Source organism: Dromaius novaehollandiae, chromosome 7, assembly GCF_036370855.1.
Source record: "Dromaius novaehollandiae isolate bDroNov1 chromosome 7, bDroNov1.hap1, whole genome shotgun sequence".
Classification (NCBI taxonomy): Eukaryota; Metazoa; Chordata; class Aves; order Casuariiformes; family Dromaiidae; genus Dromaius; species Dromaius novaehollandiae.
Window position 1 is genome coordinate 25835874 of NC_088104.1, and position 27181 is coordinate 25863054.

General features: G+C 35.5%; 1 protein-coding gene across 3 annotated transcripts in view; it reads right to left on the bottom strand.

Annotated features, from left to right (window-relative positions):
- LNPK (lunapark, ER junction formation factor) overlaps positions 1-27181 on the bottom strand; it is a 54331-nt gene that overhangs the window by 24084 nt on the left and 3066 nt on the right. For 2 of the 3 annotated variants that reach the window (XR_010389993.1, XM_064514988.1), the window contains exons 2-9: positions 25813-25895; positions 24448-24492; positions 23095-23282; positions 19069-19127; positions 15910-15950; positions 9114-9194; positions 8966-9017; positions 3643-3867 (exon numbers count right to left, since the gene is read on the bottom strand). Coding sequence is in view for 2 of the 3 variants with exons in the window: in XM_064514988.1 (XP_064371058.1) it covers positions 3643-3867; positions 8966-9017; positions 9114-9194; positions 15910-15950; positions 19069-19127; positions 23095-23282; positions 24448-24492; positions 25813-25839 (718 nt within the window). In the remaining variant the exon portion in view is untranslated. The remainder of the gene's footprint in view (positions 1-3642; positions 3868-8965; positions 9018-9113; positions 9195-15909; positions 15951-19068; positions 19128-23094; positions 23283-24447; positions 24493-25812; positions 25896-27181) is intronic. The other variant, XM_064514989.1, reaches the window with a different exon arrangement.

A 27181-nucleotide genomic window follows, 5' to 3' on the forward strand; every position in this document is an offset into this window, starting at 1 on the left:
GGAAAAGTTCTGGCTTGTAGCTATTCTCACTATATCCAGCAAAAACTGACATACAAATGGCATGGCTTCAAAGAAGGGCTTTTGGTGACTGTAGATTCAGTTTTCAATTCTCCTGGATCTGCTATATGGTTCCAGTAATTTTCTTGGGAATATTTGTTTCACAGAATCCCCCCACATAACGCCAAATAAACAGAGGAGGAAGTTGAGTACAAACTAAACTCACTGCTCCAAGATGCAAAGAGGATTTTAAAACCTAAATAAAGGACTACCAAGGGAGCAGAGTTTGTTGATAAGGTGAACTAATTTGGAAGGACATTTAATTCAAAGACAGCATGGAAAAACAGTGGACTTCAAACTTCTTAGAAAAGTTTCATAATAGCATCTTAGCTGGGGACAACACTGGGGCATGCATGAAGCAATAGCTTTCAACAATGCAATCAATATTTTTTCATAAAGGCATGCACAGAAGTAGCATGTACCCATAAGCACACACAGAGCGCAGCAAGGCTTTGGCAAGTGATCCAAAATGGACTTTAAGTTTATATACAGCAGTAAATGTAACTGCCAACAACTGTTATTTCAAGTCTATCTTTTAGTCATCACAGATTGGAAAAAACAAAGGAAAAAAAAATAGGTTATGGCAAGAAATTAGATCATTGCCTGAGGTTTAATCACCATGTAGAGCTAAACCTAAATCCCCTGCTGCAAACATCAAAAACATTGTTTCAAGAACCACCAACATTTCCCAAAATGTCCTCCTGAAGTGCTACATGTTTAATATGATTAATTTTGCCATTAAGGTTACAATATTTCTGTTGTTATTTACAATAACAGCACAGCATTTCAAAACTTATCAAGTTTCTTCTGATCAATATTAGATAATTGACCAAAAAGGAATATCCTGATCTTTATAAGCACAATAAAATTTGGTGAGAAAACACTACAGTTTACAACTCTTCAATAAGTACAATGACATTTCACTCAAAATAAGTGTTTTCAAAATAACCCCCATTTTCAAACAACGAAAGAACTGATAGATCAAAAGAGAAAACAGTGAATGCATTCAAGTTATTCCTGTACTCCATCAACAAGTAAGAGCCACGATTAAAAAAAATCTCAAAACAGCAAGCCAGGACAAACTCAATGCAACATCTACTGGACCTTACATTTCATTTTACAGGTTCTAAAAGGGCTGTCAAGAGAGGACCTCAGACAAAATATATTTTCCAGGGCTTCACAAAACACTGACAGAGCCTATGCTTCCATTAAAAAGTGAATGGACAAGACTCAATACAGGTATGAATGTAAAGATATAGCAACACTGATACAATATGCAAGAGAAAAAGCTCTAGAGTAATTTTGTAAGTGTTTGGTTAGAACACAAACATGTATTTAGCCTTCTACTCAGAAGATTGAATTTTCATATGAACTGTATACTACCAATATACAAAAGTTTCTAGAAGTTTATAAATAAGTTAAAAAGTAAAGGTATCTAGAGATACAAAACACTAGAACACGCTCCAAGAGTATCTTCAATTACCTGCCCACTAATAACTCAAATGAAGCATCTTGGTTCTCATGCTGTTATGGACACCAGTAATTAATATAAACATCAAAAGCAATCATTGTAGAAAGACTGGTCATTTTTGCAAAGCCTGGCAAACTCTCAACTACCTGCTGGTTATTAATTTTCAAACATATGGGAGCTCTGTGGTAATACAGGTTAAATTGATTCTCCTCTACAAAATATAGTATAATGAAAATGAATTATTAATCTTCTCTACTTTAGAGATAATTAAGGCTATTCATATTTGTTGCAAGCCATGCGTAAACTTAGATGCAATGATATTACTCTCAGAAACAGAATTTACATACTTTTCACTACATCTGCGACTGAGATCTCATATGCCCAGGAAGTTTGGGCAAATTTAGGAAAAAACACGCACTCCACATTAACTGAAAATTCCAGTGGTTTCCATTTCTATATATGACAGAAAGCACTAAGTTTGTTCAAGATATCGGTTACTGGAAAAAAAAAATAGTATGTGCCTATAAAGTATTATCACAAAACCTGTATTAGGAATTTTTTTTAATTAACAGACTTGGCACCTGTCCCTTGAAAAAGTCCATTAATTTTTTTGAACCATTTCTGGAGTAAAGGTTGAACTTACTACAATGTATTCAGTTTGCCTGAATCTTTCCCTAAGAAAAAAACCTGCATCATACAGTTGATATGTTATTATTTAGGCAGCTTCTTAACCAAGAAGATGCATGGAATTTTAAACCCACTATGACACTTTCAGTAAGCAGATTTCAGTGAACTTAGTTTGAAATCAAATGCCCAGTTTCCTGCTGAGAGGAGCTTACTTCTGATACCTTCAAGATAACCAAAATTTATTAATAACTTGCCTTTACATTTCAATTTAGGGCTAAAAAACAGTATTAGCAGTTTCATAATAAAAATCAACAGTTACTAACCAAAAACCAGGCTTAATGGACTCTACAAAGAAGACATCACAACTTCTTCATAAGACAAGTTAATTCCCCTAAACACTATGAATAGACATTTTGAAATTCAGCTGCCCAACTTTTTCCACTGAGAGACAGGGTGTCAATGTATTATGTATAGTCCTATTTTTAGATTGTATCATGCAAGTAAGTACAGCTAGTAAGACTTCAGTTTCTTAAAGTTGAAACCAGGGACACAGGTCAAAAACTATCCTTTACCATTGCCTAAAGAGGAAAAAGAAAGAACTACTCTATAACAACAGTGCTCAAAAGAATCCTGGCAAGTTGCATCTTTCTATATTCAAGACAGTTTTATTCCTTTCTTGCCTTGTGATCAAACTGCCAGACATCCCACAATGAATGAAAGGCCTGGCACTAAACCATACAGTTCTGCAGTCCCTGAGGAGAACAACCACCGCCCCCCCCCCAAACTCTCCAACTTTGGTATCCCTCCTGTGTAATTCTGTTAGTATTTTATCTGAGAAAACTACACAGTATGAACACTAGCCAGAAATCCATGGAAAAGCCTCTTCAGGATATAAATCAGTTCAGAAAAGCATTTGTTTCTATAAGATCTCAACCAAACTGTTGCTAAACTTGTGACTACTGTACCAAACACGTAACTTTAGAAATATTCAGCTACAAGGCAAAGACAACTTTTCCAGCGTATTTGGTATTTTACACTTTAATCTAGGCTACATTAATATCTCTGCTAGAATAAAAATTTAAGTAAATGTCAAGATGTATGTTAGAAAATATGTGCAGGGTTTAGTGAGAAACATGACTACTCTGAAAGCGTTCTCTGTATCTGATTTATATAAATGCAGAGCTCCCCTAAACCAAGGGCATAAAAAGGTATGCTATATTGTTGACTACAGAATACTGCAAAGTTTTATTGCCATTTAAACAAAGAAGCCATAACAGTTAAATGAGCTCAGGCAATAGGTTTCAGCATCAAAAGGTGCCAGCTGTAAAGAGTTATGGCTAATTGAATATGGAACTCCCACTTAATCAGATAACTGCTCTGCTATTTCCAAATGAAATGCCATTTCCATACCATCTGAAAATGGCCTATTTTATTGGTAACCAGAGAAAACAATATAAACTGTAAATAACATTAAGTGCTCTGTTTACCCATTCCAGGCACTGAAGTAGCAGGGGACCCAGGGCGTCTTGGTAAAACATTTGACTGCAAGGATGGCACAGCAGTTCTTTCTGGGAGTCCACTCAGAGCTGATGGGTCTCTCTGCAGATTAGGAGATGCTGTTACTGGAACTGGCGATTTTGGAGAGCCTTGTTTAGGAATTGCAGGAGTGGGTGTAGAAGCATTTCTTTGAGCTGTGGTCCTCTGACGAATTTCTGACAAGAATACATGCATACTAAGTTTAACATCTAACATGATAATAAACAAGAGATTAGTCAAAGCACATTAATATTGCTGTTCTAATCAGCACAGAAATAATCTAGTCAAAACCAGAAGGGTCTAGAACCGAAGACCACCAGCAGCCTGCCTGAGTACGCCATAGAAATAAAACTCAAACAGAATGCTGTATTTTAATAGCAATGATCATTAACTTTTATACACTGTTTTCCAGAAGAAAGTTAGCAGATACTTACCATACAATTGTATACTCTAAGCCAGAAGACATGGAGCCATGAACAGCCAGATTCAAACAATGTACAAGCAGAACTGACCACTATTTTACTCCCTGGTTTAAATACGCTTCCAAATATTTTGTTTTCCATAGGACCTAAAATTATTCAGCTAATATCTACAATACCTAGGCTAAGCGCTCAGAGTCATCGGATTTTTTTTTTTCCCCAGATTGGTTAAATAAAATAGTTCCAAAACCAGAACATGCCACTAGGTCACAGTTTCATTTACCCTGTTCAACAACACTACCAAAAGGACACTTGCTTGGATTGTCACAGAACGCAAGTGGGCTTTAGAGGAATGCAGTTACTTTTTATCTCTTCTCACTCCACTATCCGAGAGTTAATACTAAGCCACAATTACAAAAAAAAAAAAAAAAAAAAAAAAAAAAAAAACCACACACAAGTTTCTTCAGCTCTTCTCACGCAAAAAGGTGTTCTCATTAACACCTATGGGAATATCATCCCAGCAATGCATTAAGGTTGGGATACTACACAAACATATGAAAACCTGAAGTTCCATTATACTTATACACAAGTTTGTTTACCAAAACAAACCATGCTCAGGAGCAGTGGTCACTATGATCTGCTATGCCTAATCACCTTCAATTAAAGAGCTTTTGAAAGATACTACTGCAACAAATCAAATTGAAATTTAACCCTCACTTCAGGACTGCAGATATTAACATGGTTAACAAGTGACAGCTTAGTCTATGAAATGCATACCCAAAGAATATTTAAACCTAAGGCTACAGTATGCTCCACAGAGTGACACCATTTCCAGCACCCACTTATTTTCATTCAGTTTGCTTAGATACCTTCACAAAAAATGGAATTTAACATTAAAATTGGACTTTAAGTTAATGCCCCCAAAGAGTTTCAAGATTTTGTCTGTTGACTTTGTGACAACCGGAAGACTTTAAATTCTTAACAGGTACTTTACAACTCCACTGGCAATTGCATGGCCACAGGGAGATGGGTGTGCTGAACTTCAACAGAATGATCCCCGTCCCTGAAAGTAAAATATTACCCCATTATAAGTAATATTACATAATAAATAAATGGGATAATATGACTGCCCCAGTGGGGACTGGGGGTGCCATCAGCTTATACTAGTTTAGGAAGAATTCCTTATCATTGGAGCAGTAGGTCAAGCAGAAGATCATTTGGGAAAGTTGCCAACATCTAGAGCCATGAAATGGCATATGTAGCCTATTTTCTTGCCTACTTTATGTAACTTTACTGCATACATATAAATAGGATTAATATCCACCAAAAGAAGAAAGAGGACACTCTGGTACCTTCAATCAGAATCACACAGAAACACAGAATGGTTGAGGTTGGAAGGGACCTGCCTGAGTAGGACGGTTGGACTGGATCTCCAGAAGTCCCTTCCAACCACAACCATTCTGTGTTTCCGTGTAAAAGAAAGATTTTCCTAAGCATTCTTGGTGCATCTGCAAACCAGCCCAGCCATACAAAGTCTGATGAATAACTTAGAAATAGATCTTTTATTCAAGACCACCAAGGTCCAAATTCTGTAATTATTTGCACTGAACAATACTGACTTCTAAGCAGACACACTAATGAACAGGGCTACTCACAACTGGGCATTCCATATGATATCTTAAAGAACACTAGAATATTGCCAGTGGTGGAACAGCCATATCTTTCACATTTATGAGCATATATATTTTTCTCCCTTAATTCTAGAACTCCTTCCTTTTTGTAGAAGGAAGAAAAAAAATGTTCTTTTTCAAGCCCTAATGCAAGATAAAAAAGAGCACAGTGCAGATCAGTATGTAGCTAATTTTTGGCTTTAGTGGCAAAACTGGAATTTTCTTTCTTCCTTCTGGTGTCTGTACACATCTCACAGCTTGCAGCCATCTGTACTTGCATTATTTTTTATTTAGATCACGCAGTGATCTCATTTACATTACAGGCCTGCTAACAGTTGTATCAGCACAACTGAGGGAACTGCTATCAACAACAGGACATTGTTGATATGTATTTATACTGCTGTTGAAATATTTTCTTGATACAGCTAGATTACTGAATAACTACATGCTTATTAACTCTATCCCTCAAAAAAAAAAAATCTGAATAGATCAAATTGCACTTTAAAAGCTTTCAAATTCCTTTTCCTTCTGGATTTCCAGGTGTTTTTTTATGCCAAACTCAAAATTCATACGAAGCTTCTGTTAAGACCAGAATTATTTAACAAATAGGTGCCAAAATGCCAAACAATGCAAAAATTACGAGCCAGAAGCAAAAGTATTGGGACACTATAATCTTTTTTTTCGGAGAACAAACTACTATGTAATTCTGATCCACTAAATCTTCGTAGTAAATAGTTACAGTGGAAAGCACAGGTTTCCATTTCAGCTAAGTCAAAAACACACCAACTAACCTTTCATCAACTGCCTCATATACATTGAGTCCAAACTGATCATACCTTGGTCATCATTCATCCTCCTTTCAAAAAGGCTCAGTAAACTCCTCAGCAATAAGTTTCATTCTACAAGTCTATTCCTATTCTACCACATTTACTAACACAGGTCACAGCCTATACTGCCATTCTTTCAGAAATACTTTTAATTCAGCGCTCTCAGAAGCTCCTTCTCATATCCCTGCTATTAACAGTCAAGTCAAAAATTATTGTACTACATGCTGGAGCCAATTCACCAGCTTTTGACTATTTCAGAACCTTGGATAAGGAGCAAGTGCGCGATGTTTTATAAACACAAACATGCACAAGACTAGTTAGCTATTACAGACAGAGCAACTTAATTGTCACCATTGGTAATCAGTCTGCCATGGAAAGGAAGAAAGTCACTTAACCCTTTACAAGTTTCAAGAATGCTGACGACATCTTTTAACAAAGTCAGGATGACTAAAGATTTCTCATTGTCCATTTGATTTATAGCTAGTTAATCCAAAACATAATCAATACATGCCAGTATCTACATTTTTACTTTGCCCTTTTTGCTGCAGTTAATCTCAGCTATTGCAATTTAAAACTAACAACTTATACATCCAAGACTAGTTTATGGATATTTTCAACCTCAAGACAGACACAGGAATAGAATTCACTATAACATTAGATGATAACTAAGTTCCAACACATTTACAGCTATCTCCTACAGAAGACCATGGATTTAATCTGCTAGCCTATGTGTACAGACAGCTACTCTTTCACAGATATCTTTGAACATCTTACATCTTACTTAGAGATCTAAAGATCTTCAAAGAGCATACATTTCCAGGCATTCCCTAGACAGCATTACTTGCGTTCCACAAACAGATGTCACATTAGTTCAGAGCTGATTTCTAATATATCTCAATGAGAACAATGAACATAAGGAGTTAAAAAAACATTCTACCTAAACTTACAGGTATGACAGAAAATTCTTAGCAACAATCCATGACCTGTATTAAGGAGAACCAAACACTGTGTCAGAACAAGCCCTCAGCCTTAAAAATGTACGAATACTACAGAAATAGAATGTGAGTGACAGATATGGAGCAAACTTAAAGAAAAGCTGTTGTGCCTAGGACACCAAAAAAGATGAAAACTTGACTGCGAACATACCACACTGGAACTACTCATTGTGAATGTCAACAACTAAGGATAGGCTAAAATATTTTAAATGACAATTTCAAGTAAAGCAAGAACAAAATAGTAGATTTGACCCTACAGGAACAGCTTACAGAACACTATTGTTAGTAGATCCAGTTGCCATGCACTCCAAAAGTGAAAAATGAGACATGAGTTCAGGTACTTCAAAGCCTTCCCAAAAGTGTTTGACACAGAAAATCTGACAATTCTAATGTATACTCTACAGCAATATGATTCTTCTATGGGAAATGACACACCTCTGCTTCCACAGTTTTTTTTCTCCCCACAGCCCCTACAGGCTTAACTTGGTTGTAAAAACAAATTAGTCCTTACACTGACTTGAGCCAGATTTTTTGCAGGTAATCCATCTTCAGTGTCAGTATACCAGGCTGCCTTTAAACTGAAAATATTATATTACTGCAATTAACTACAGCATGTTATACTTACAGTTAAGAAAAGCTTAAAGGTACTTTGTATAAATATCCACAAACTTTATTTCCTCCCCCAAAATTTGCAGCGTACATTTTCAATGCAAACACTCCACTTGGGGGGGGGGGGGGAGAGAGAAATCTTTATTTCTTTTCAATCTATAAATCTCTATATGCAATCTAGAAACAAGGCTTCATTGAAATGTATGTTTTAAGTTATTTCCATTTCTTTTTACTTTATGCAAGAGCATCTTTAAATAGGAGAGACTAAAGATGTAAAAAACTGTTCATCTTTAGCATCTAGAAATTATTTGATTTCTGCATTAGTTTTGTAGTATCTCCCTAACCACTATGCAAAAGTAGCTTAAATGCTGCATTAGGAAAGGTCTGACTAGGCAGAAACAGTAACAGAATTGAAAAGCTAAGCCAATGAACATTATATAGTACTTCTGACAGCCATTCTGTATTCTAGAAAAATTATGAGTTGATACTCAGCAGGCTGCAAGGACCTGATTCTCTATGCATCAACAGCAAGCATCTTTAAACATTCTGCTAGGTGGAATAGCATCAGCCTTTACTAATTGATACATTATTTGAAAAATAAAGAACACTAATAGGTATAGTCTAATAAACAGTCTACTAACCCTAAAAAAGGTCATCAATCTACAAGTTTTATCATAGAGAGATTTCTATAGCAGGTATTACTATGAAAGATGAGTATCTATGCTAAAGAGCAGACATTTTACAGGGCTATTACCTTGCCCAGGTCTGGGGGTTGCAGATGTTCCAGCAGATGGGAGTTCGGCCTCCTGCCAATTAATTACAGATTATATCATGTGAATGCTCAGCTCCATGGTACCTTCTATATTAAGGCAGTATCAACACCAGGATTTGTAACGCAATACCTTTGCATTTGATTCTGGATCAAACCTCTCAAGAATTAATTTTGCAGTCTTGTAAGTTTCCTTCTCCATTACTTCTTCAAGCTGGAAACAAAAAGTTCCACAGGTCAAAACAGAAGTCTTCAAAATATATTTCCCCTTTATCACCTCCCATTACTGGCAAAGTTACGAAATTTGAAGTTACCAAATTTGAACTGGTTCATGTACCAATGAACCAGTACCACGCTCAGACACCTTCAGATCTGCTGTATCCAAAGGAAATGAAATTTTGCTTTAAAAAAGTTACTAACCTTTAACAGGCTACTTGTATTTAACAGCTTTATTACAAGGAAACACCAAATATTGCTAATTGTTTACATATAATGAGGAGAATAATTACATGCACCAACTTCAATAATGGAATGTGCAAAAATCTATCAGCCATCATTATTGGAAGTTATTAGACATGACAAGCAAATGACAGGCAATTCCTTAGATTTATTTCCTCATAGCACTTAATGCTATTAATTTAAAGAAGGTCGTTAGCCAAGTGCTTTACAGAATAAAGTCTCTGTGCCAGTTAACTGCTGTCAGCATCGATTTTAGATTATTTATTAGCAGAAGCAATTAGCTTGCTGCAAATACTGTGAAAACTCACTAACTAGAGAACAGCCACGAAATTTGCTCAAATGACTTTAAAGGCTGGATCTTCATCTCTACAGTGAATCAAACTGCTTTTCAGGAAAAAAGTGAACATGTTCAGAATTTAAATAAAAAAATTTACTGAGAACTATGCATACTTTAAAAGTGTAATTAAAGCACTTCATTATTACAGCATTTTATTTACAATGCACTCAAGTGGCTTTATAGCTAATATATGGGCTTAATTAAAAAAATAATCACAAGTAAAGTATCGTTTTAGTGGTTAATAACCAACATCAGGAGAAGCTTAACTTTAAAACACAAATAGCTAAAGTTATGACAAATAGCTAACATGTATTGTACAATAGCCTAAGGAGACCTTTCCCCCTAGATATGCTGACTAATGGCCACGTTCACATTCAATTTTTTTTTTCTTTTCTTTAAGTTTGGCTGTTGGCATAAACAGCGAAACAGAAAAGGTCAGTGGCCAAAGAACTGAGTTCTCTCAAATTCATTTATCACTGCTAAAATAACAAATAGTGCACATTAACATAACTTTTAGGCAATTATTTTGCAAATGAGAAACTAAGATTTCAGCCATTTTGTGCCATATAGATATTGTAGTGGTTTTACCTTTACAAAGACCTCAGACTGTAAATAAAATTCACTCCAACTAATGGATTTGCAGTATCCATTTAATGGCTCACTCCTACACTCACTAGCACAAGTTTAAGGCAAGAGACTATACACATGCTGTTAATTAAGGACAGCTGAAAGAAAAGGGAGTGAATAGGGAAGTAAAAATCAATTTCCTAAACCTGTACTTCAGCAGGACTTTGGATTTCACCCACTAACTTCGTAAAAAACAGCGTGTAATAAGATCAGAATTAAGAGTCTAACAGAGGGAAAAAGTATTTATTACTCATAAAAGCGGAACCCATAAGATAACCCTCCACATTAAAGGGTCAGTGTTGACAATCAGCATCAAAATCTTGCCCCCAAATCAAAGTGAGAACCCCGAGTCCCTCTACATCACTGAACAAACAACGTACACAGTCATCTTTACAGGTCTTTCAACACAAGAAAATGAGCAATAACCTTGATGACATTTAGGAAGAGGAAAAAACAGCGTTCTACAATCACTTGACACTATCTACTATGCTTTTATCTGAATCAGTAATTGATAAGTTGGTAGTTATTCATGTATTACTGGTTTTGCAAAATTAAAATGTTATTTTAACATGGAAAAATTTAGCTCTCATTGCAGGATTCAGATGTCATCTAGATATTCTTCACATTTTCAAATTAATGGATATTTTCAAGAAGTTAGTCATATTTTAAAATTCATACATAGCTTCATAATTCTAGTAAAGTTGAATCTGAACAATCAGTTGCACAACTGAGCCTTTACAAACTTCCTGAGAATCTACAGAAACTCAAAGTTTCTGTAAGCAGACTCGATTATCATGGTTGCACTTCTAGAATATAGTTTACTAGAAGTGACTGAAATTTTGCTGACAATATCAAATTATAAGGAATCAAACAAGTCACAGACCTTACTTAGTCTTTGAACAAATTAGTTTAAATACTAGATGCAAAATAAGGCTCAAGTGCGTAAAAATCTAAATATTTATCTCCATTTGCACAGTAAAAGCTGGCTTGTGAATTGCCAGAAGTTCATTTACAAATGCAAATCAACATACTGACTCCTGGATCATTCACCAAACCTATAGATGTAACCTCAGAAAAGGTTAACCTAGTGCCGAGTGCTGGCTCACTAACAGAGAATTGCTCAGCTTCTCCCGATCTTTTTCCATAATCCTCCTCTTAGATCCAAAAACTTTTCCCACAAAAATGCTTTCTACTTTCTGCCAAAGGCTAATTCACAGTCTATTATTATCAAGTTGAAATGCACAGTAGCCGGATTCACAAGTGAAGTCTCTATAACCGTTAATACCACCCTAATCATGGATTTTCAAACTATTTCATGGAATTAACCACATCTTAATAAAGAAATGTGGTCATGTACCACATTTTCTCCTATGAATAATTGCATGGATGGCCTCCTTTCCAACTGGCAAGCAAACATAATTCCTGCGGCAACTGCATCAGTTGCCTATATTGAAGAGTCATATGAGTAATATGTTAAGCTTCTTGTAATGTAATTCAGCAACCGGAAATTTGAAGTATTGGCACAGTGCAGATTACTTATTCTTCATATTACCACATGAGCTCCCAAACTAAACCACTTGGTGTATCAAACCCAGCTAGAGAGGTATTTCTTTATGTTCACCCAAAGCTACCAGATTAGTTTCAGTCTACCATATAAGATATGTAAGCACATATAGCAAAGATGCCTTAAAACAGGAAATAAAATAAACAATTTAATTCACACTAAACTGTACTCAGGGCATATCTTACAATCTTGTATTTTAGTAAAATAACCAAAATAACTCTTTTCTGTGAACACTGCGATACACAAGTACCACCACATCTGATCACTTCTCAGTAAAAATGATTTTTCATTACAGATTTTGAGCGTCTTGCAAGTTTTCAGTGCTCTAAGATATATTGTATACAGAAGACAAGGCTTGCAAGGTGGTTAATTCCTAACAGAGTTCTTGCAGATATGAAAGGTTATCAAAAATACCTGCAGTTTTCTACGCCCGGAATGTAAAGTTCATTAAAAATTAATTGTATTAAATAGCCAACTTTGTATGTTGCTTTTAAGATAACTCCAAGGCAGCCCTGAAATCAGACATTTTGTTTTTCTTGGGAAACAAACAGATAAGAACTTTAGAAAGTCTTACTTGAAATGGCTAGAAAGACTGTTCAAGCCCAATATTCCATTCAGACTACTACAACCAAATAGCTGAGCAAAATTCAGCAATGTTTAATCTAATATCAGCAAAGTAATTGCTATGCTATCTTAGCAACTTTGCCACCAAGCTAATTATCATCCCATCTTTTTAAGACTGCCACTTCGGGTAAAGTCTGCAAACTCTCACCTGTAGAAGCTTAGTATGTCCTGTGCCCTTGCTTTAATATACATAAGCCTTTGAACTGGCTCCTCTATATACATTCAGGCTTAAGGGCTGACATCCTCATTAACTGATGGAGAACTCTAGGGGCCAAAATGGCAGCTACACAATCATGAACATAACCAGTATTTCCCTTGTGATTAAGGAGGAAAAAAAAGTTACACCTTCAAGTAGTTCCTTAATTATAGCTAAGGCACTCAATCCTGACTCCCATGCCATAAAGAAGCACTCAGCATGTTCTGAACCACTCACTAGGAAAACAGTACTGTAGAGACTCAATTCTGCGGGGAAAAAAGTATTAAACTTTGACTCAAAATACAGTACACACAATATTGAACGGGCATTTCAAGATGAAGTATCTGTATTTTTGTCAGATGTTTTATCCACAATAAAACCACAATTATGATATCAAAGACTGAAGCTTTTTAACAGAACTGAAGGTTCTATTAAGCAACTAATTGCACAAGCACCAGGGTACATCTAGCAGATAGGAGCTTACCCCATCACTGATACTTCCCAGCACCTAAGTAAGGTCTCTAGGGGAAAGATGGACCCCACGCCTCTAAAACACAGGTACCATAACACTTCTTAAAACTAAACAGCCAAATGTCTTAATGTAGGAGTTTGCTAGCAATCAGGTGACTGAACTTCAATGAAGTAAAAAACTAGCTTTTGTGGCAGGCTGGCAGTGTCTGGACAACTATTTGCATTACAAATGAACAGGTAATAATTAATTTACTTGTCCCAGATACTTTGAGGATCACAATGTAAATTTCTTAGTCACTACTTCCATTTGAAAATTCAGTAGCAAATCAGAGTCCAATAGAAAAAACCCTCCTCCCCCTACCATTCCCATTATTTTGCTTGGTGAAGAAGATTTTTAATAAAAAGTGGAAGTTACTACAGTCATTCATAACCACAGATGAGACTAAGAAAATGAAACCAGAGTGAAACTGAATCTGAACAGCATCTAAAACAGTTATCACACAATGCAATTTCAGAAGTGTTTTTATCCAAGAGCCTACTTACATTCTGTCTTATTACCTGCATCTACTTCCAGCTCATTTCAACATGCTAGGTTTCATATATGATGATCTAATTTTAATGCTTAATTGAATACCTTTAAACAACAATGAGACTGAGTAAATCTTTTGAGTCAAAATTACTGACAACACTGATTCAAGAGGTCGCAATAAGCCTTCAGCAAGGAATTGGATTTAGGTATCTACCAAATCTGAAGATAATTATTGACTTCCCTCCTCCCACCCCTCAGATTGAAAGATTACCAAGTTAAAGGTTATTGACTTCCTGGGCTGGACAAATACTTGGAACTTTTTCACCAGTTCTGTCTAGTAGTTTGGCTTTAATGATTAAAGCTGGACATGCATATATCCTACCAAATTTATATTTTCAGCTTTTACCTCCCCATAGTTACACTGCAATTTCTATACTGTTCACAGAACATTGGTGCAGCTGTTTTAACTGCTGCCTGCTCTCCTGCAATACATAGTTTTGACTCATTTTTCATATGTAAAACATACTATTAAAGCATTGAGATAAAAATGAATCAATTTCCAGAATTAAAAAAACTCATTATAAATCAGCTATTATTTTTTCCTGACTAATCTAAATCCTTTATTCAATTATTGTCTTATCTTTTAAGAGTGTTAATCTTGCACACAGAAGTTTGACATTACTGTTTTTCTACAATAACACTTTCATGATTACAGAAAAGTAACTTATCTGAAATGTAGAAGGTGTTAAATTTAAGACTACAAAAGCTGTTTTGTTCTCTATAGTGTTGTTTCTGCTTGGAGAACTTTCTCTAAAGCAACTCTGTAACTAGGTAAATTGGAAAGATGAACTAATTTCAGTTAAGCAGTTTTTGTAAAATGAGATTAAAAACTTAAGTTATTTATTCCATTCTCTGAAAATATAAGCTTCTCTTTACCATCTCTCCAACGACAGAAGTCAATTTAATGGATTCCTTAATATAAAGATTAAGAGATACAAATATGGGCAAATCCTCTTTACCAAAGGACAGTTACATAATTAGGTTACAGGCTATTATTTTTACTTCTACATTTTAACAGTGATATAAAAAAGTGGAAGATCAGTAAGATCTCACACACACCATGGCTGTTTGTTACACAGACTTCTCTGACGCCTTTTTGGTAGCTTTGTTCTAGATTTCCCTGTTAATTTAACTGCTTTGGCAAACAGTTCAGAAGACACATGGTAACTACTTCAGGACACTCATTAACAATAAAGCCTTATAATTCAACTTTCAGAGTATCTTTTTTTAATTACACCTCTACTGCCAGGTAGGAGATGAAGCCAACATGGGTAAACAGAGATCTTCTTTCCTTGCTTTATGACTAACTAGACATGAAATAGCTTTCAGTCTTATGAACCTTCTAAAGGGAGTAAGTTATCAAAGACTTGGAACTTTTCCTTTCAAAATCCATCTTACTGAGATTAGGTGTTGATCAGCTGAAGCAAAGACCTGGCATATACCAATCTCATACTGTTAACTCATTCACACAGCTCATAACATAGATGAGCTCAAGAAAACTGATGGGATAAGACATAGAAGATAAATTTTCAAGAGGAAAGAATATAATGGAAGAAATAGATAATACCCCCACCAAAAAAGGGAATAAACAGTGTTGCAGTGAGGTATCAACAATCTATTACTTAAAGAAAAAGTGAAACCAGACAAGACAGAATTCCTTTCTGCTATGTATGAACAAGAAGTTAAGTGATAAAGCTACTATTAAAAATACAATTTTACTCTATGTTCTTAAATCAGTGTAACACCTAATACCTTTTATAATCCTAAAGTAAAAGAATTAGTCAGCAATGAGTAGGTTAAAGCACATATTTTCACTTTCAGGTTAAACAGACTCAATTAACAGATCTAACAGAGCTGAAATGGCAACTTATTCTCATATATAAGCAGGACTTTGATTTTTACATAGGGAAAACCTTGTGCTGTGCTTGAAAATGTACACAAAAGGAACGGTAACAATTCCTCCTCCCCTCAGTTCATCTATACATTACATTCAAACTCAATTTGCAGAGATGCAAAAACACTTAAGTAGACAATGACTAACTTTACTTGAAGTTTTACTTACTATTTTTTTCTTCCGAGATTTTAAATCTTCCAATGCATCATCTAAAAAGAAAAAAATCATACATTACTTTCTACATTTAATTATGAGAGAACTTCAGCATATACTCTGAACATTAGTTCTGCCTTGTGAGATCAAAAAATTATACACTGCCCACAAGCAATCCAACATCAGTAACCTTTGTGTACAGCAACTAAAGATTTACTTTCATGTAAAACTGAAATCCTGAAGCTGCTCATAAGTTATAGCCCAGTACTATCACTTTACAGTTGTAACTATTAAAAAGTTTTATGTACCACTTCTTCATTAAGCAAGCCAATTCTAGCTAGGGCCCAGTTTTGACCTACATTAAAACTGGTAAAACATGGACAAAATACACTTAATCTCATGAGTCAGACTATAGAAAAAGTCTGAGGTCTAAGTATTAATATATCTATTTGAGTACCAGATTTACTGGCTTTAATATTTCATTTAAGCCTCTTACACATGCTAGTTTCAAATGTTAGGTCAATTCCAAGTTTTCAATCTAAATCTATATTTCATTCTTCCAATACTTTCAGACTACAGCAAAACCCTAGCTTTATAAGCTACTAAAGGGTCATTTCACTAAAGACAAGGGGCACTGTTGTAACTAGTAGCCACAGCACCTAACCTCATCTCCAAAAGGAAGGGGGGAAAAAAGCAAAATGCATTTGGGATTTTCCTGTAAGGCAATGCTAGGAGCTTGGCACTCATTGAAAACTCACTGTAATAAACCATCGCCTAATATAGAAGATATTCCCTTGATATCATCAGCTTCCTACCTCCTTCACAGCAGAAGGAATTTAAGAGAAGAGGCATTTATAGTTTTGCACCCATCAGCACTGCTGGACACAAGCAGTTCACTTCTTATCAGGGCTTTTTTTTTTTTTTTTAAACCCATCTTTGAGGGTCATCCCCCCCCACTCCCAAAAAGCATAAAACTACAAGAAACAACAATGGAAAAAAAACCTTTTGAATTCAATAATCAAATTAAATAAGCAAGTGTAAGTGATTAGAGTATTAAGTTACTTCAGAAACACTACAAATAAAGGAACACATACCAGTTTGTACTTTTGTAGTCATTTATGAACCTGCTTTGATACAATAAGCCATTTTATTAAGTACTAAAACATACTAAAACTGGGTATGCACATAATTTGAAACAGGACATTGAACGAGATTTTTGCACTGGGCTGGACCACAGAGGATAGACAGTTCCACGAATTGTGCATCTTCAAATTAAGAAATTAAGGCATCCTCCACTCCACTGAATTTGACATCTATGTTGGAATATTGCCTCTCGGGCATCTCAACACAGATTAACACCTTGAAATGCACTTCAGTGTGGTATGGTATCATGCAGCCAGACAAGTAGCATAATATGGTCAGCTCTTAACACTCTTAAGAAGCAAAAGCCTCGTTTGGTACAGAAATGCTTAGAAAAATATAGCCTCCCACAAACCAAGGCAATCAGTTTAAAGTGTAGGCAGTTGTTTCTGATCACTAACTCCCGCTTTCAACAATAATCTCATGGAACAACTCTCCCTTCAAAAGTGGCCAAATACAGTAAAGTGGCCTTTACTGCAAGTTATTCTCAAGAAACCAATATATCTTAATTAACCCACTGAAAAAAGAATTCATACCATAGAAGTAAATAAATGCAAGATACCTCGTTCACTTTCCCGCACTTTGAGGTAGATCAGTGTAAAGCTTCCTCAACAGTTGCTTGACTGATCAGTCTTAAAAAAGGAGTCCCATAATCTTCCAACATCACCCATTCTAGTGTTTCATTAGGTATTTCCCTAGTTCAGAGCATGGCTCCCAAGAATTGTGTAGCTATCCACAGACCTTTATAGTATTAAATGATTATCTTCGATGACTCCATGTATTGTATTAATTCATCCCAGAATAAAAGACTAGCTTCAAGCCATTCAGTTGGCAATTCACTATCTCACCTAGATCTTCTGCTTTACTGCTCTGACTTTTGTACTGTGCATCTGATTCCTCCTTTCCAAATACAGGACTCGCATCTTTGAATTCAAATACTTCACTATTTCTCAGTCTCCAGAACAACACAGAAATACCTCCTTTTGGAAGGTTCCAAAGTGCATTAAAGGACTAGACTTGCTAAAAATTGCAGTAAATGCCTTTAAGTGAACTAGAAAAACATGCATCCTTTTTCCCCTATCTGGTCATGAAATGCAAATACATATTCATCTTTAGAAGTGAATCTCAACACCATATAATACGTTGACAATTTTATTTGTATATAAAATTGTATTTCCTACACTTGCATATCAAATGTACATGTTAAATTTAAGAATTCCAAAAGTGATGTTGTTAGACCCATAAGCTGTCAAATTAAATACATCATGTTCCTCTGCCAGTCATAAAACATAGCGCATTGAGGTTTTTTTGTATTTTTGCTCACAAAGTACTGTTACAGGCTAGACTGCTTTCAAAGAAGTCACAAATAAAACAGATACTGAGAACGAGTGCCATGGATATATAGTGTTTAAATTCTGCATTACAATCTATATTTAACTATTCTTGGCCCCTCTTCGAACATCCTGCATTAATTTCTTTATAGTTACATGACATCCCATTTTCCTCAGTTCTCAAAACAGCACTAAAAACATCCATTTATCCCCTTTTTCATTCAGTATAGTAATAATATAAGTATGCTTTGGAGAACTCTGAAAATACAAGCAATCCTGACAAACAAATTAAACACTCTCCTGCTATAAATCTCTTCCTTTACATAATGGATTAAGATGATAGAATAATTGCTAAATGCAATTATTGAAGGAATGACTGCTGCTACTACTACTATTTATATTTCTTTTCCCTCACTCCTATATCTCCACTACATTTTATGCTATCACACTTTAAAGCATCCCTGCAAGGCAGAAAGCTATCATGATTTTATAGTGAAGCAAAGCAAGAGGTTAAACAGTTTCCTTCACATTCACTCATGAACCACATGGCAAAAACAACAGTTCAGCTAATGCTAAACCTTCTAGTGTCAACCAAAAGGCTACTCTTCTCCTGGAAACCACATTATCCAAAATATTTACATTTTCACAGAAAGTCTCATTCCCAATTAGTTCCATATGCTAAAAAAAATGAGAAAATACTTACTATTCTTTTCTGTCCTTTTGGAAAAGAAAAAAATGAGCAGTGTTCTTATAAACCAGATTCTTTAAAACAGAAAGAAGAGTTAATTATATTAATTAAAATATATTACAGTAATCATTTCTTTAGTCATTTAGGAAGCAGGACAGTTCATGTAAAAGACTTAACAGCTGAGATTTAACTTTGCAAATATGAAGAACAGAAATCTTTAAGCAATATTAAAGTAGAAAACTAAAATTAAATTAGTATCTTGACTACACAGTCAGATTCATCCAAATAAAAATCCAACTGTCCATTAAAATATAATCAAATATTACTACTACAGGTAGAAACATTAAGGAATCAGCAACAGCAACACGATAGCTTGATAAACCTTCCTTACAAATCTGTTTCAAAACAAAGTAGTAGAAAACACTGACTAGTAGAGGAGTAGAAAACACTACAGACTTCACAGAATCACAGAACAGTTGAGGTTGGAAGGGACCTTTAGCAGGTCACCTAGGGCAGGCTGCCCAGGATGGTGTCCAGATAGCTTTTGAGTATCTCCAAGGACAGATACTCTACAACCTCTCTGGGCAGCCTGTTCCAGCACTCAGTCACCTTTGCAGCAAAAGAATTCAGAGCTTCTTGTGTTTCAGTTTGCGCCCACTGCCTCTCATCCTGTCACCAGGCACCACTGAAAACGTCTGGCCTCTTCCTCTTTACACCCTCCCTTCAGATACTTCTACACATTTGTAAGATCCCCCCCCCTCACTCTTCTCTCCAGGCTGAAGAGTTCCAGCTCTCTCAGCCTTTTCCCATGAGAGATGCTTTAGTCCCTTAACTTTGAGTAGTAGAAAACAGTAAGACCTTAAAATAGATCATTAATGATAACGACTATTTGGTTACATACTATATTTCAGATTTTAAAAGGGGATGTTTATTGGGAACTTTTAAAATTGAGGAGTACGCAGCTAGTTGAAAATTGCTTAGTCACCACCTCTTATTTCATAGATAATACAAGTTAACCAAAGAACTATACTTACACCTAAGGCTCAAAAGTAAGACCCAGGAGGTTTGTGGAAAGAATTCAACACCAATGGAAGCTATGAGACAACACTATTGTACAGGCACTCAATTAACTCTTCCAAGCAGAGTTAACTGACCTGACTCTTGTTGATTTTAAAGCTCCAAATCCAGTTGGTTTTAGTTGCATTTCAATAGACTTAGCAGAGACAATAGAACAGTTTGTCTGTGCTATTAAGACAAAGAGAAACTGATTTATGTCCGTTTTTCATTTGAAAGGTCTCTCTGCAATCATCAGGACATAATTTCTTTAAAAGCTTACAATTGCTTATAATTAAGTTGAAGTTTTTCCTGGTAAGTTATTGGGCCTAAGCCAAATAGCAAATCTCATACTTCAAGCCTTCCAAGGATATTATGCAAAATCCTCCTAGCGCTGAGTACCATATAAAAACCTAAAGTAGCAATGTTTCATTTAAGTAAAAAATAAATAAATCCTAAAGGCTAGAAAGGTTCTCTGAATAACAGCTAGCATAAGAAAGCAAGCAAAATGCTATCAAGGTTTTAAACAGAGTGACTGTTTTTGCATTTATATAATGGTAACCCAGGTCAAAATGCTTTCAAGAGTTAAGAAAAGCCAAGTTAGTTAAGTTAGACAAGACAACTGGCAGGTGAAGTAATCCATCCAAGGTCAGAGTAACACACAAAAAAAGTTCAACTCCATTCCACTCTTAAACTATTAACAAATAACTATTTTAAGAATATGGATGGCTTTGCCCACTTACAAAATGTGAGGTGCGTATCTCCATAAAGAAACAATAGACAAATGTTTACAGGGTTTGAATTGTGTTTAAGAATATGGCATATGAAAAAAAACATTTGTTTTGTATTGTGCTATGTATATTTAAACATAGGAGTCTTCCCCTACATAATCCGTATTTCTAAGCAAATAGATATCTAGCAGGACTTCACAAAGTAAACTCTAGATTTCCTCTTTAAGAATTTTGACATAAAAGTTTAATAGCAGACTATTTCAGATCAGTTTTACAAGCTTAAAATAAAAATATATTTATCTGAAAATTAAAATGAACCAGACAAAATAGTTTGCATTTGAATTAGTCTGCTTCAAGAAGTGCAGCCTTCTAGCATGCTAATATTTTTTCTCAACTTCTCAGATATTTATATACACATTTTTAACATTAATGATACTACATATTTCCAGAATTTAACTCACTGTACCAGCATCAGTAACATGCTCAGACCCTGAGGGAATGACCTAAGGCAGAAATAAGTTGGTGACTGACTGCAAGCTGGAAAAGGCAGACATATTCCAGTTTGATTAGGGCAGAAAAATCTCTAGAGCTAGTACTGGGTGGCACCAGGCTTTCAACATAGAGTCACCTCTTGACCGAGAATGAAGACAAGCTGGCAGCTGCTTGCCATTCATACCTGCCAAAAAAGCTGAAGGGGGATAGCTTAAGAGAAAAATCAGATAAACAGTTGCAAGTCATAAGAGAACCAGAGTGTAATTCTGAATGTTTTGTAAGCTGACAACTAACTTGGAATATTACAGCAACCCACCATTCAAAAAATGAAGTGAGAATTGGAGAAAAACTGGAGAATAAAAACAACACAGCAGGTCTAGAAGCTCACCACCATGCTCAGTAAGTGAAAATGTTAATTTCTATACTAGTCCAAAATACTTGAAGTGAAGGGAGGCTGGTAATATTTCCTTTTCTACATGCTTTCCTGTTAGCATGAGCAAGTTTTACATGCTAATGACAAAGACCTTCAAATCATTGTACTTAAGAATACAATCAATTTATATTGTTCTGTCAAAGATTAATTTGAGCTTTAACTTCTGTATTAATTCTTTCCAGTCAGGATATTGCTGCCCATGTATCTGCTCCACAGGATTCCATAACAGCAACATATTACTACATTATGGATAGCACAATATGACATACAAAAAGGATCTTCAGGTGGATTTTTTGTATGCTATGCATGACACTAATCAAGCTTGCAGAGCCTTAAATATTTACATTTGACTGCCATTCAAGTCTAAAGCTAACACCAAAAAGTCAGTTTTCACACAGATGTTGCACAAATGTGAACAGTACTTATTTTCATTCTGGCAAATTAGTAAATGCACTGTTACACATCTATGGAGAGGCTGCTCTCTAGACTGCTCCACCTTCCTGGAGAGTTCTGGGTTTTGGGCTTTTTTTTTTGGGGGGGGGGGGGGGGGGGCAGGGGGGAGCAGGGAGACAGAAAGGGAATGTTTAGTGAGGTGGTGGCCGATTTTGTTATTTTTAGAAATGAAGTTATTCTTAGAGAAAAAGAGCCACTCATGAGGAAGAGTAGTCTGATCAGCTCAGTGGAAAAGTAGCAGCCAATGCTTTCTCCCATTTCCAGTGGGGAAATCCTTACACACAATGATGATAGGAAAATTTCTGATTGAAGAAAACAGTCAGGAATTTTCCAGAAAAATAGCTAATTAGGTAAAATTGATCCTCAATATATTTAGGCTGATGACCTTTCAAGTCAGTTCTCTGTAAACATTCACCTAGTATCTAGAAGTACAGTTTCTCCATTCATTCTTGTATTTCTTCCCCAATTTTATACGCTGTATTTTATGTACAGGCAACATAATTGTCGCTTTCATCTAATACTATTACTTTTCCAAAAGGTAACAGAGAAAACCCAAGATGATGCTATTCTACTTATACTACACTACCTTACAGCTGTTCAAATACAGGCCTTTTTAGCCCTAGTATAATTTTGATAAGCCAAGTAACTTTAGATGCTAACATTCATGGTAGGACTTAGTTCTACACTAAACCCAGACCCAAGAGAGACATTCCCTTCCAAGAATGTGTCTGCCTAACTATTTGAATTTATTTTAAAGAAAATTCAGCAAGTTATGACAACGCAAGGATTGTCAAAAACAATCCCAAGCCCCTGCTGAGATGTATTTTCCATCTCCTTTCAAAGAGACAGCAGTTAGAAAAAATAGGCATATTTACTTACATCAATGGAAATGCAAAAAATGGAAGTGTCATAATCAACCTTGCTGTCCATTCATCAGGAAGACACCACAAATACACAATTAAACAGGTGATAAGATAAAGCAGTGAAGAGTAGAGGAGTAGTCTTCCAACCCATAGTTTCTGGAGTCTCTGATTTTTTTCTCTAAATTCTTCTAACATCTGTATTTCCTGTAAATAAATGGGAGTTCAAGCTTATTAATGAAATTAGTTGGTGGTTTTATTATGCTGACCTTAAATGTTTATTAAAATTATTCACATCAGTTTGATAACTGACGATACTTGCCCAACAGATACAACTTTCATAGCATAAACTACATCACAGTATAAAGGTTATGATATGGGCCACTTGCACCTTATCACAGTAACACAGCGCTGTTGGGCAAGCAATGTTACAAATTAGCACTTTTTCCTATTTTAATGATTTAGGAAATTTGGGATGAGGGGAAAAAGCAACTATCTTAGGTAGTCATAGGAAGGTTGGCATTCTTAAGTCTGCTACTACCATACTTTGCATCCTAAAGCTTTCATCAGGCAGCTGTGGTTTTTCAAATTTTTCTAATACTTCCCTACTAACATGCAAAATTGCCAAAGCTTTTTAGTCACCAAGTATGTTTTCATTTCAGTATTTCTTCATATTAAGAATGAAATCCTGGACATCTGAACGATGCTTTGGACATATTAATAAGTGATGAAGCAATGCTCTTCTGTGTTACCATTTTGATTGCATTTCAAGTGACAACAGAAGTACTCATACTTTCATTAAAAGAAAAACAAAAAATACCAACAGCATATTTCAAAGCAGTTAATTTCCCCATAGAGCACAGAAAATTGTCACAAATTCTGGCTAGAATCACAACTGATTACTGAACTGTGATTTCAGTTATTCTGCCCATGACCTTACTTACTACCACTCTAGGTAGAACTGTAAGACTTAAAAACATACATGGATGCTTTATTGATGTGCCTGATGAATCAAACTTTGCTTTAGTGACACTTTCTAGGGAACATAAAATGAGAACTTAACCATTAGCTATAATTAAGTTGTCTAATCAAGCCAAGTTCACATTCATCCTTATTTCAGGTTGTCTAAATACATAAACTATGGTGTACTGTACAGTGGCTTCAGTGGGGGTTTTTTAATGATTAATGGTAAGGGAAAGAAAGGTAGCAGTCCATCTGAAACTCAATCTCTAGTCCATCCAACCTGAATAATTATCTAAAAAATTTAAGTTTCATTACAGTATTTTACATAATGTGTATGAAAAACTGCTAGCAAAAGGACATGTATTTTTAAACAAAACCAAACAAAACACCACAGAAAGCAAATACATACCTTATCAATTTTTTCTAATACTTCTACAGTGGAAGGCTTTGCCTGCTTACATAGGAAAGAAAAGAGATGATAACCTTAAGAAAATTCAGTATCTTGAGGGTTACTTCAGGATAACAGCTTCCTAACAAAAATACACATACTCATCATAGATTAATATATTGTCTATTCTACACAAAAAGTAGTTATCCTACTTTATTGCCTTCTGTTTGTCATTATTAATGAATCGTTTTCTTTTACAGTTATCGGAAGGTCTCCTACACCGCAAAAGACGAAAGGCCACAATGCATGTACAACAATAATGTATGTGTGGGTAGGAAGTGAAACAAGGAGAACACTGATGAGCAGATGGAAAAGGTAAAAAGAACAAACACAGAACCCCATTCTGAAAACTTAAGCATTTGCTACTATTCATTCCACAAAGACGCATGCTCCAAGTAACAATAAGCAATTGCAAATAAGTTCTCATCTCCAGTAAAACTCCCCTTAGGAAAAACTTGGAATCCACCTAAGGTTCTTCCCTCATTTCTGAGAGGTATGAAGCTATTAATTACATTCTCCCACTCTTCAGGGCACAAATTCAAATACCATAGACTACAGTGCATAATAGAAAGAAAGGCTTCCAACTTCCATGGTGATGCAAAAACTGATGTTTTACTTAAACTCTTGCTTTCAATAGACCTTTGTATGGGAAGCTCTCAGATTTATAATAGGCAGAGGCAAACCTAGGCTCAACAACTCACACCTGCCAGTAGTTAAGAGTGGTCACAAACCTCACAACCCATCTGACCTAAGCTTTCCCACAAACTCAGTATACCATTCAATAACATACAAGCTAATAAAAATAGTTAGGAAGGAAGAAAGACTTAGATGTATATAAGTACCTATCAAAATATTTGAGGTTAAAATACAGATACTAGACAATATTTTGAATGTATCTATTTTCATCTAAAATAGCTACCAATCTTTAAAGTCAGACACTGCTATATCTATCCTTATGAAGCAAGACATAATTATTTAGATTCAGCTAAAACTTACAAAATCACAGTTTTAACTTCAACCAAACCAGAATCAGACCTATCACTGCAAAGAAAACAAAGCACAGCCATCCAGCTACAGAGTTTTGGGTTCTAGGGGAGGGCAGGGTGGGGCGAGGGGATAGAAATTTTGGTCATTGTCTCACATTTGCTCAGCTACTGACTTTTAAAATCAGTATATTTATAGGAAAACTTCAGCATTAACATTCAACCATCCAGAACAAACACAGAATTATCAGAATCCTATCAAGTGATTAAGAACAGTATGTACTGGAAACTCCAATCTTCTAGACTAACTAAAGATTATTAGATTGTAACAAGGTTTACTTACCCTCCATCTTGAAATTAATCCACCCATCTTCTATGTATGATAAATCTACCAGCGTTTGTCCAATCTTCTACTATAATTCACAGCTAGAAATAAAGCATTAAGTATTTAAGAGTTATCTAACAGTATACTCCAAGATTCACCAGTTTATTCCAATACCTAAAGGAACCCAAAACATTGCATAAAATCATTACCTAGTTATCTACCTTTTTACTACTTTAAAATCCCACCTTCCATTTTATAGCCCCTCTTTTAAGTCAGTTCATCAGCCATGATGTGTCCAAACTTATTTTTACTTTGGAAATACTTAACCAGAAGGGAGCCCTGAAAAGTGGAGCCACAAAATTACTGCTAAAAGAAAGGCCAAAACCCTCTGACACAAAAGCAATTTAAGAAAATTAAGACAGATCTGAGAAACTGATTTCTGATTAACTCCTCAGCTGCTCACAAGCATAACTTGCAGTTTTTCTTCTCAGCCTACCTGTCACTCCAGACATCCACCATTAACATCCTACTACTCATGATGAAGAGAAGTTCTTCAATAATCTACTTCCTTTTAATGCTTTAACCAATAAGAGTTTATTGTATAGCACTATTATTCTTCATTGGCAAGATTAGTTTGAAGTACAAATAATCACACAGTTTAAAACCCAGCTACTGAGATTTCACTTACTTCTGGAAAGCACCACACTGACAGGTGTTCCCTGCACACAGCATACACAGTGCAGCCACCAGCATATCAAATGGCCCTAAAGCAATTCTAAAGATGCAAAAGTAGTTCACACTCTAGACAAATCTAGAACCCATGAACAGCAGCAGTTTGATGATCTGGGTCTAGGTTCCTGAAATAAAAGTGTAATACCTTCTCATCAGTAGCCAGCGAGACTAAACTAACTTTGAACCACAGGATAGCAGAATTTCTCTCCAGTCTAACTTAAGTCCAATTAAGTCCAATTACAAGATTTTATCAAGTGAATGAGTTACCAGCTCATAGCAACCCTAACAGGAAACTAATGCTCAGTCTCAATTAGAAACTAGTGTTCAACAAAAGCCTTAACTCTGGAATGAAATAGTAAGACTTTTTCTTTTTCTTTTCTTTTTTTTTTTTTTTTTTGGGGGGGGGGGGGGGGGGGAGCGCACCGATCTACCTAGACAGAAATCTAAGACAGACATGATTATTAGTTTAGTTATTAAATTACCTTTGGCCAAAAACAAAAAAACATGAAACCTCACCTAAATCCAAACTTGTTCCCAAAGTTAACTGAAACTGACAGAACAAACTAATATAGTATCAGACAAAGAGTGTTCACTAGACCTAATGTAGTCTGGCAAGCTCTTCACCTTTTAAGAAAGCCAAAGACTTCAGAATCCA